General features: G+C 56.0%; 5 protein-coding genes across 5 annotated transcripts; 3 read left to right on the top strand and 2 right to left on the bottom strand.

The window, feature by feature from the left end:
• Positions 1 to 471: 471 nt before the first annotated feature.
• SCHCODRAFT_02280053 (uncharacterized protein) lies at positions 472 to 1,469 on the top strand. The gene is made up of 4 exons (XM_050342264.1): positions 472 to 934; positions 985 to 1,226; positions 1,283 to 1,337; positions 1,386 to 1,469. Exons 1-2 carry the CDS (start codon positions 674 to 676, stop codon positions 1,153 to 1,155), a joined length of 432 nt encoding a protein of 143 aa, XP_050199899.1. The 5' UTR covers positions 472 to 673; the 3' UTR covers positions 1,156 to 1,226; positions 1,283 to 1,337; positions 1,386 to 1,469.
• On the top strand, positions 1,381 to 2,309 carry SCHCODRAFT_02280043 (uncharacterized protein). The gene has a single exon (XM_050342262.1). It carries the CDS (start codon positions 1,467 to 1,469, stop codon positions 2,175 to 2,177), a length of 711 nt encoding a protein of 236 aa, XP_050199898.1. The 5' UTR covers positions 1,381 to 1,466; the 3' UTR covers positions 2,178 to 2,309.
• Positions 2,310 to 2,441: 132 nt separating this feature from the next.
• SCHCODRAFT_02503093 (uncharacterized protein) lies at positions 2,442 to 2,798 on the bottom strand (the record flags this gene model as incomplete). The annotated part of the gene is made up of 1 exon (XM_050343142.1): positions 2,442 to 2,798. One exon carries the CDS (start codon positions 2,796 to 2,798, stop codon positions 2,442 to 2,444), a length of 357 nt encoding a protein of 118 aa, XP_050199897.1.
• Positions 2,799 to 2,901: 103 nt separating this feature from the next.
• On the bottom strand, positions 2,902 to 3,409 carry SCHCODRAFT_02280045 (uncharacterized protein). Its single transcript, XM_050342263.1, has one exon. The coding sequence runs from the start codon at positions 3,256 to 3,258 to the stop codon at positions 3,004 to 3,006; it is 255 nt and encodes an 84-aa protein (XP_050199896.1). The 5' UTR covers positions 3,259 to 3,409; the 3' UTR covers positions 2,902 to 3,003.
• Positions 3,410 to 3,821: 412 nt separating this feature from the next.
• On the top strand, positions 3,822 to 9,408 carry SCHCODRAFT_02279990 (WD40 repeat-like protein). Its single transcript, XM_050342261.1, has 11 exons — positions 3,822 to 3,911; positions 3,966 to 4,110; positions 4,162 to 4,289; positions 4,342 to 4,526; positions 4,577 to 4,627; positions 4,675 to 4,873; positions 4,923 to 5,057; positions 5,110 to 6,504; positions 6,560 to 6,678; positions 6,731 to 9,082; positions 9,138 to 9,408. The coding sequence occupies exons 1-10, from the start codon at positions 3,860 to 3,862 to the stop codon at positions 9,044 to 9,046; spliced, it is 4,725 nt and encodes a 1,574-aa protein (XP_050199895.1). The 5' UTR covers positions 3,822 to 3,859; the 3' UTR covers positions 9,047 to 9,082; positions 9,138 to 9,408.
• The last annotated feature ends 1,147 nt before the right edge of the window (positions 9,409 to 10,555 follow it).

The raw sequence follows: 10,555 nt of genomic DNA, 5'->3' as shown, positions 1-10,555 counted from the left end.
ATTCGCTGGCCACTCGCCAGGTGCGTGAAGATGCGTGAGCATCAAAATCACGCAGAAACTAGTGATCACTAGGTGCGTGATTGATCACTGACCACTGACCGCTCGGTGCGTGATTCGATCACTAGCAATCAGCCACCCAAAGCGATGGGCCCCTTCCACTTCCACTGTTTTCCAACAAACTCCTTGTAAGCACACGTATTCTCCGTCGCTAGTACTGTAAAGAACGCTTAAGATCTGGCTGGATGCAAAATCATCCGTCTACGCGCCTTGATTTTCGATGGCAAGGGGGTCCTTGTAGGTGTCCAAGCTGATCGGCAATCACCGGCGCGTGAAAGTGATCAAAACGGTGCCCCTCGCTGCGTGATGAAAGCGACCGAATCGCATCACAAGTGCGTGAACGAAAGCAGTACTGATCGAGGTAAGCGCTCGAATCACTACTGCTTAGTGATTCACTAACCACGGTTTTTGTCCAGAATTTACAACCATATCACACCACTATTTTCACGCAAAATCACTCGATCAGTAGCGGTATACTGGGTTTTGTCCAGGATTTGCAACCATACAGGCGAAGTTCAACATGGACCATATGTGACGAGCGGAGCCGACGGCCCGTTACTTCCGAACTCCGATCGTCGGAGAGCCTCAGCTACTCAGCGCACCCTCTCATGCGCAGATGTCGACGTCGCCGTACCGCACCCCTCTACGCGCTCTCCTCCCCTTTGCTGCGGTAATAACCTTCTACATGACCCCTCTCGCTACGAACGCCCTCGCTTGTCATCAACGTAAAAATCGCCATATCGCTGGCAATGAAGGATCTTGCTTTCCGGTGTCCCGTCGCACATCGCTGGCCAGCAAGTCACGCCTGAGAGTCAAATCTAGAAATTCGAAACCGTCGACGATGTCAGCGATGCTGAAAGCACGCAAGAGAGCGCAGGTGCGTGATCGTACTCGCTTGCAAGGTTCCCCCGCTGACAGACCCAACAGACGCCGCACTTCCCGACGATAGGAAATCCAGCACCTGGATTTAACCTCCTACCTACTAGGGTACCATCACATCGACTTGATTGGATGCCTCGATACTCGCTCCTGGCTGCCGCCGACGCGAACTGGAAGACAAGCTCGCCTCGCCCCTCCCGCGCGCTACTCCAGTCTTGACGGCCCGCGGGCGCGACTGCACGTGCATGCTGGCATATCGAGCCCAAATACCCTCGATCAATGCGTCTCATGTGGCTCCGCACGCCTCCCCTACTACTCCGAGAGGACGTTGACATTCGCGCGCCAGAGGCTATTCCAAGCGTTACTTGTATCTCTGCGCAATGTCTCGCTGTCCCGGATTGGTGGGTTTGCTCGCTCTCTCCCTCCCCGCGTGTGCTGATGCCTTGCAGATACAAGGACCTTAAGACCTCGAGGAGCTCCGCGCCATCGGCGGTGTTCCCAGACCTCGAGCGCACTCCTCGAACGCATACATGCGGACCTTTGCCTGCGTCGGAACCGCCGCACAACGAGGTCTGCTCCAACACTCGACGGGGAGAGCCCGCGCTCGAGCGGTCAGCGTGTCTTTGTCGGCCCTTCTTGAGCCTTGTATCACAGCACGTACAGTCCCCTCACTTGATCGTCATTTCCTAGCGCTGACGAGCCCCCAGGGACCTCTACAATGTTCCCAATTATGCGGAACTCAAATGCGACGCATATATGCCGTCGGCGGCGCTCTTATGCTACTTAGCAACTTATGTCGCTCCTCGGGTTCGCTGACGACCGCCTTGTATATTGCCTCTGCTGCGTGCGCTACGGTCGCCAACTCGATCCAAGCTTCTTCCTCGTGCTTTGTATTGCTACTGAGGTGCGTCTACGAGTCCATGCGCATCGAACAGTGTCCTAACGCTCAGCCCAGCCGGGCTCCTATCGTGCGCTCCACTGCATCCTCAATGTCGCCCGCGCTCTACCCGTCGACGGCGACTCTCGATGCTCGACAATGTCAAGATTCAAGAGTACCCCCTCGTTGCTGGACCCGCCGTTCGCCCAGCGTCCCCCACTTCGTCGACGTCAATCACTCCCTTTGGCGCCGAGGCCAATCCTCGTCGATGGCGCATATCAGGCGACGCCGGAGCGCCCGCTTGGCTTTCCCGGCCGCATATATGCGCCGACAGTACTGCCCGTCGCCGTCGCCGCGCCGTTGAGGATGCAGGCTGCGTCGTTGAGGTCGACTGTTGCGTTGCCGCGGCCGTCGGCTGAGCCGTCCAAGTCATGGGCTGCGCTGTTGGGGTCGGGTCCAGTATCGTTGCGAGCTACTGCCGCGCCATTCATGTTGAGCGCGCCTCTGTCGATGTTGGGCGCCGCATCATGCACCTTGCGCTTGGGTGCAACCAGGACGACAGACAGTATGTTCTCGTCGGCAAAGCGGATGGGCGCAACGAGGGACTTGACGACGGTCTGTCCTAATCTCACGGCGGGGCGTGGAACGCATCTGCTGGTCGGCACCCCGCATCTGCTGGTCGGCACCCCGCATTTGCTGGTTGGCACCCCGCATCTGCTGGTCGACACCCCGCTTCTGCTAGCCCACACCTCGCATTCGAGCGCGTCGCACTCACCAGCAGGACACGCTCTTCGCCGCTGTTCGGTGCGCCGGCGAGCATGAAGCTGAAAAGCGAGCTCAAGCTGGAGAGCGAACTCAGGTTGGAGAGCGAGGAGCGAGGAGGCACCGCGCTAGCCCCACGCGCGCCGATTGCAGGCGTAGCGCCGGCGTCCGCCTTCGCCAGTCGATGCGGACGTCCGCGCGCCGAGTCGATGCGGATGTCCATGCGCCTAGTCGACGAAGACGTCAACGCGCCGAGTCGATGTGGACGCGAACGCGCCGAGTCGAAGCGAATATTATCGCGCCGAGTCGAAGCGAATATTAACGCGCCGAGTCGCTGAAGACGCTAACGCGCGGAGTCGATGAAGACGCCCAGCGCGCCGAGGCAGCGAAGACGTCTGCGCGCCGAGTCGCCCAAATCAGCGAGGCAGTCATATCGATGCACTAGGCCGTGTCGTGAATGAGCGGTCGAAGGGACTGGTGGGGCTGTTGCGGGAGGGCGGTGATGAGGGGTTTCCGGATGGCCGGTGATGAATGGCAGGGCGGAGATGGAGGGGTTTTGGAACGGGGGCGATGAAGATGATTTTGGAAGGGTGGCGCGAAGGACGGCGAAGCAGTGGCGAAGGAGTAGCTGGCTTCGATGGATGGGCGTACCAGGCGCGGCGTCTGTCGTTAGTGTAGTTCATTTCAACCTCGCGACGATCTTGCTGATAGATGATCCAGCGGGCTCAAAAGGGCGATTTGTCTGTATGTAGGTGCTCCCTTACGACTGGCGGCGAGTTGGCTGCGGGTTCTATGCGCCCTCGCCGCTGGTCAGAAGTGGCGCCTGAGCACCAGGGCGTCAGGCTTAATGTCAACGACCTCCGGGCTCCATGGACGGGTTGAGCTCGGCAAAGTCCTTGTTGTGCTGCCATGATTATTTAGTTAATCGATACGCTGTCTTCTGCTACAGATACGACTAGGTGATTGGCATCTACTCCGTACTTAATCAGTGCTGACGATGAGAAGTTTCTGACCGCATGCCAGCTGTAGAGATACCTTCATCGCGTTTTTCAGAATCAAACGTAGAAGTATGCGATGAAATTTCTATCGTGCTGTATCGCCGATGCCCGTCAGGTGGTGGATGTCTGCATCGCCCCGGCACAGAGTCATGCGGTGTCCTCATCGACTGCAGGAAGCAGCGCGGCTTCCTCGTGTACGCCGGCAACGGCTGCATGCCGATGACGCGCGTCCTCCGTGCTGTGAAGCCACGACCTTCTCTTGCTCCTGACCACCACTCCGCAGGATATGGCGACTACAGACCGCGATCCCGACCGCTACTACGAGTACATCATCCACCGTAAGCCCTGTACTGTCCCGACGCTGCCGTCGTCGTTCTGATGACCACTCTCAGGTGTTCCCGGCAGGGATAGCATTCAACCAAGCCTCAGCTCCGGGCTGAAAAAAGGAAGGCGCTTCAGGCGCTTCACCATCATGTTTGCGATAGATGAAGGAGATTACCATGAATGCGACTCGACCTGGGATACAGAGCTGCACATGTGAGCATGATACGAGCCCATATTGTCTCCAGACTAATCTCATTGGAATAGTGCTGCCCACAACGCATCTTTACTTCGTATCTGGCTCCGCGGTGAGCACAGCAAGGAGGAAGGCGAATACCTGGCATGGAAAGTTTGTGATGTGAACCTCTTGCTATCGGCCAGCGAGCCGATCATCGGTGCGTTGTGGTCTCTAGTGGGCTGTCATCCGTCGACGTTGACGTGCGACAGAGGAGCTCAATATCTACAACCAAAGCATGAGCGAGAGGCCGCAGGTTGCTTTGACTATCTCCTGCAAGCGACTTGAGGATCTGACTGCGGACGAACTGTCTGCGCGATTCTCCTTCTTACGGAAATGGGCGAAAATAGATACATATACAAGACGTGTCGTCGACGTAGGCCAAGCCGTGGCAGAGGTATCTATTGGCATCTTATCGTAAATCGCGTAGTTGACCGCCATTGTCAGCTGAATCCCGTGTCCAAAGCAGTCCTCGCGCTAGTAAAGATAGGGAGCAATGTGGGTCCAACCGTCGAACTAGAGGCAATCGCTGACATAGGGTGTAGGAACTGAGCAACAAATTAGCCAACAACCGTGCGATACTTGCTCTCATCGATGGGATCTGCGAAGCCATCCAACAGGACAATGCCGATGACCCAGAATTTCAAGATCAAAGTCAACAGCAGATCCGAGCTCGCGAAGTCTTGATGAAACATATATGCACCGCATTGACCTTCGTTCATTCTCTGTCCGACGCTGGCACTCGTGAGTCAATGGTCTTTTCGTATGGTCGGTGTCTCACGCGATTATGTAGGTCGAATCTTATCTGAGAAGACCCGCAAGCGCGTAGAGGAGCTACATGAGAAGATTCTCACATCTAGGCACGGAGTCGAGACTGCAAGACATATAGACACTCAGACTTCCGTGTTCAGGTCAGAAACTCTTCTTGGTGCGCATTCTGTAGCTTCCGCTTTAAATCTTTTCACGAATTCCCTGTCTAGTGACGCAAAGGCTCTTAGAGCACCTCCCTTACGCGCCACACGTGCAACCAGGAAGCTCGAAGAGATGTCAGCCCGGCACCCGGGTGATCCTACTCGACGAGATTGTCGACTGGGCCTACAGCCCGAATAGTACACGTGGATTTCTGCTCTCCGGCGCTGCCGGTACTGGAAAGTCAGCAATCGCAAATTCGGTAGCCGAAAACCTAGCTAGTCGGGGTGTGTTTGCACCGTTCTTCGCATTCGACAGATCGAGCCAAGATCGCAAAGCGCATCAGCTATACCCCACGCTCGCCGCATACCTGTTGTGTCGCTGTAAACGATATCAGCAGGCTCTTCGCACGCAAGAAGCGAACCGACTAGTGACTCGTGATATTCAGGACCAATACACTCGCCTCTTCGACGAGCCAATTCGCGCACACACAATCCTGGAGCCTGTTGTTATCGTCATCGACGCGCTTGATGAATGTCCAGATGCGGGCAACGATGGTCTCCTTCGCAGAGTGCTGCTAGAAACACTGCGCACATGCCTTTTGGATGACCAGTTGCCCCGTAATATTCGGATTCTTATCACTGCGCGGCCTGACAAAGACATACAGAGTGTCCTCATGCACAAAAACACAGCACTCGCAGAGCGCCCCATACACAATGTGGAAGGCACTAAGGACGACATACGTGCATTTGTCAAGAAGAAACTCGAAGGAGAGGAGGCTGCAGAACTGGCAGACGAAGTGGCGACCGCCTCGCAATCTCTCTTCGAGTGCGCTGCCACCCTGTGTCGAGAATTGACTGGGGTGAATAGACCAAAGACCATCCAGTTGCGACATGATCTCGTCCAGCGCGTTCTGCACTCTGGTGGGCGCGCCCTCTACGAGTCGTACCGTGGCATACTCGAGGCACATCTCGATGTTGATAGTATGGCTTGCATGTCGAGTTACCGTCAATTGCTGGCCTGCATCTTTGCAGTTCGTACTCCGCAGACAAGGGCGGTCTTGCAGGAGATCGCAGCAGGCCTTCAATCGACGAACGACATCATGGATATATTGAAGGGACTCGGATCTCTTCTCACTGGTACTACGGCAAATGGCTACGATCCCATTCGCCCACTTCACACATCATTCCGCGACTTCGTTCTCGACGCCGAGGCTAGCGGTCCTTTCGCCATCACATCTGAATTCGCCGCCGCCGACTCGCAGCTTGCTCTCGCGTGCTTCGGCATCATGGGCAGACCAAAGAGCGGCCTCCGTTACAACATATGCGACCTACCCTCTCCTTTTGTGTACAAGAAGGATGTCGAGAACTTGGATGAACTTCTCAGCAAACACGTCTCTCTTGGGCTCCGATATGCATGTCGAGAAGTCTCGGTACACCTCTCACACAGTCGGCTCGACAGTAAGGGTGCGTGATATGCGCTCTTTGGTCCCCTCGCGCTCATTATTGACAGTAGTCCCAGACCTAGTGACCGCCTTGATGGCGTTTCTACAAGGCCCCTTTCTCTTCTGGCTCGAGGCATGCGGCTGGTTAGGGTATGAGCCATGCGACGTTCTTCAAGATATGCTGGAATGGGTGAAGGTATCGAAATCCTACATGATCTTCGAGTGTGAAATTGACGTGCTCTCTCCAGATACACGACAGCAACGGATCGAAGCCCCTCGTATCGGACTTCATCTCGTTCGCGAAGCGATTCCGCAACGCCATCTCGACATCGCCTCCTCAAGTTTACATCACTGGCATGCTCTTTGCGCCGAATAACTCGCATGTATCGCGATTGTATCGGCCTTGCGTCTCTACCCCTATGGATATATCTGGATACGAGCCAGAGCGAGAGTGGCCACCGAGCGAGACCCTCGTGATTCAAGACAGCGCCTGCAATCCTTCCATTGCTTTTTCCCCCGATGGTGCGAAGATCATAGCCGGCGACCATGAGCTTCGAATATGGGATGCGGAGACGGGGCGGCAGATCGGCAGTGCCATGCGAGGACACGAAAGGCTGGTCTGTTCTGTCGCTTTCTCTCCTGATGGCTCAACGATCGCTTCTGGCTCGTATGACTGCACTGTTCGACTCTGGAATGCCAACACCGGGCAGCAGCAGGGCGAGGCATTGCGCGGACACACTGACTGCGTTCAGTCAGTCGCGTTCTCCCCGGACGGCGCGGCCGTCGTCAGCGCCTCAGAGGATTGCACATTGCGATTGTGGGATGCGAAGGCCGGGAAGGAGATTGGTGAAGCGATGGAGGGACATTCGAGTTGTGTTCGATCTGTCGTCTTCTCGCACGACGGAGCTCGCATTGTCTCCAGCGCTGATGACCGCACAATCCGCATATGGGATACAGCAGCGCGACAGCAGCTAGGCAATCCCATATGGCACGAAGACGAACTCAGATCAGTCTCAATCTCGCGCGACGGCAAGTACGTCGCTTCTGGCTCTCACGACGGGACTGTCCGTGTATGGGATGAAGGTGGGAGGCAGCAAGTGTGGGCATCGCATGGGCATACAGACCGGGTATGCGCAGTCGCCTTCTCGTCTGATAGTACGCGCATCGTCTCGGGTGGGCAGGATGACACCGTCCGCATCTGGGATGCAGCCTCAGGAGAGCAAGTCGGCGATGAGTTGCGCGGCCACGCCGGTTATGTCTCCACCGTCGCCTTCTCTCCGGACGAAAAGCGCATTGCATCCAGCTATTATGACGAGATCTGGGTCTGGGACGTTCGGGAGGCGAAGAAGGAAAGCAACATCCCGGTCCGACACACCACCTGGATCACCTCGGTCGCTTGCTCGCCGGATGGCAAGTACATCGTTTCTGGCTCGTACCAGACGGTGCGACTGTGGAACGTGCAGACGGGGCAGCCGGTGGGGGATTTAATGACGGGGCACAATGACGAAGTCAACTGCGTCACGTTCTCGCCGGACAGCACGCGAGTTGCCATCGCCTCGGACGACCGGAAGGTGCGAGTGTGGGATGTGGAGACGCAACTGCCTGTGGGCGTGCTTGAAGGGCACGACCGTCCGGCTCTCTGTGTCGCATTCTCACCTGATGGCACTCGCCTTGTGTCTGGATCGGTGGACGAGACTTTGCGTCTCTGGGATCTGGCGACAGGGCAGCAGATCGGCGAACCGCTCTATGGCCACAAAAGCTGGGTTGAATCTGTGTCATTCTCAAGCGACGGCTTGTACATCGCTTCTGGCTCCGCTGACCGCTCTATTCGACTTTGGGATGCCAAATCACAGCTGCAGCGGAGAGGGGCACTCGAAGGTCATCAGGATCATGTTCTGTCCCTCGCGCTCTCGTCCGATGAGGTGTACCTCGTGGCTGGCTCGTCTGACGTAGACACAGCGATCCACCTATGGGACGTGAAGACGGGCGAGCAGAAACCACTTACCGGTCATACTGACCGGGTACCGTCTGTCTCCTTCTCGCTTGACGGGAAGTACGTTGTGTCCGGATCTCGTGATGGGACGGTGCGAGTCTGGAGTGTGCAGACTGGGCAGCAAGTCGGCGTCACCTTGCGAGGGCACGAGGCCGGGGTCTCCGTCACCTTCTCCTTTGACAGCTGTCACATTGTTTCTGGCTCCTGGGACGGTACGATCCGAGTTTGGGACTTTGGGAAATTGCAGAGGTTGGAGAACACGGTCGACGCTGCAAGCACGGACACGACGAGAGCTTGTGCGCAGGCAGCCCTCAGGAAGGGGTCAACGATTCCTTGGAATGGCTGTATGGTGTATGACGACTTCGATGGCTCTGAGCGACCCCTCATTTGGATTCCCCACCACTTGCGGCACTACCGCCACATCACTTCGCTTTACCAGATCCAGTTTGTCCCGCCGGCTCCCCACATCCGCATCACGCTTAACGACTTGTTCCGACTCAACGAGTGGCCGACTTATACGCCTGCACCCGCTCCTATGGAGCCTCTGGAGGCGCTGGGATTGGAGGAGTAGGATGGGACTGCCAGTCAACTTAGGAAGATTCATCCGGTAAGCAGGAGTATCTGTGTACGCTACTTCGCATGCTGAGCTAATTTTCGGACAGCGCCATTCACTGAATGGACAACAGCCTGCGTTCGACCCTGCGCCGACCCGACTCCCTTCCCATACATTTGACTGCACCTGCCGAATTCCCTGACGCGTCGAACCTATGCAGAACCGACCTTTCCGTATATACTCGACTTCATCTCACATTTCCTTGACTTGTTAGTGATGTCCTCTTCCTGACAATTGCGTCCTCGTATGACTTGCCTAAACATCTTCTCCCACGACACTTACATATTCCCGCCGCGTCTCGATTCGACCATTGGCCGACATCACGATCCCGATGTACTGTAATATTTTCTTGTTTCCCTCGACTCCTTGTATATCCGTCTTGACACATACTTCTTGGCTTCGTCTTACCACTGCTACTGTTCCGTTTTCCGCGAAGACCTAACTTAGTCCGTGCTCAGCGATTTTGCTACATATTCTAGTAGGTCCCGGGCGAGAGGTAGTAGTACCGATCTATCGACAGGACCAAGTACTGGTGCGATGTGACTGCATGTCCTTCCCCATATTTCTCTACGTACGCGTTGTTATGTGTCCCGTGCTCACACAGTTACTCAAGCTCGGGTCTAATCGATGCACTGGCAAGGATGTCGATGGAGGTGCAAGTCGCCGCGACGCGCGCGCGGGGGGCTCGTCTACGGTCGTTCATTAAGAGCGCGCTATGAGTCCGCGACGCATAACGGATTATCTGAAGCCGCAATCTTAGTGCCAACAAACATCATGATGAATAAATCATCTGACTTACTGATGAGAATATGAGCTACACGGGTACGCACGACGTGTTATGAGCATCTGTGAAAGTTCGCTCGGGAGCCAGCAGCCAGCCCGCAGTGGCGAGATGAGAGGCTTGTGGTCTTCGTAGACCGTAAGCGTGCCAGTGGCAGGCCAGCACGACGAAGGCAAACTCACCTCGAAGGGAGCGCAATTAGCGTTTGACGGTCGGCGAGTCGCGCTAGAAGGCATGCTCGTCAGACTCAGCCATCCTTACATTGACGCGCATCAGGATCTTGGAAGGGTAATAAAGGTTTTCTGAGGGATTCTAGTCAGGATCAAGCTCGCTCAGGTGAAGGGAGGAAGTCGTACTGACGGACGCAAGTTTTGAGCACGAAGAGGGCCGCAACCGCGCTGATGAAAGTGTGGCCCTCCTCGATAGACCGCGCATGTGGGGCTTCATGACTTGGAAGCTACGAATCTCTGACCGGTCGGATTTCATCGCGCGTTCATTCTCACTGCTATCTTCAGCCTTGTTCCTGCATTACCATTTACAAGGTTTGCGAAGAGGGAGAATAAGCAAGTTCTGTATGGCATCAGCGAACGAGCGAGCGACGAAGCAGACAGATGTAACGGTGTGAACTCAGATTGAAGGTAGTTGACGAGGCGCGTCATCCAATGCGAGCTCGCCATCTATACCTC

Source organism: Schizophyllum commune (genome assembly GCF_000143185.2).
Source record: "Schizophyllum commune H4-8 unplaced genomic scaffold SCHCOscaffold_6, whole genome shotgun sequence".
In the NCBI taxonomy this organism is placed as follows: Eukaryota; Fungi; Basidiomycota; class Agaricomycetes; order Agaricales; family Schizophyllaceae; genus Schizophyllum; species Schizophyllum commune.
The sequence above is the reverse complement of the archived record's forward strand: the minus strand, read 5'-3'. Positions and strand labels throughout refer to the sequence as shown.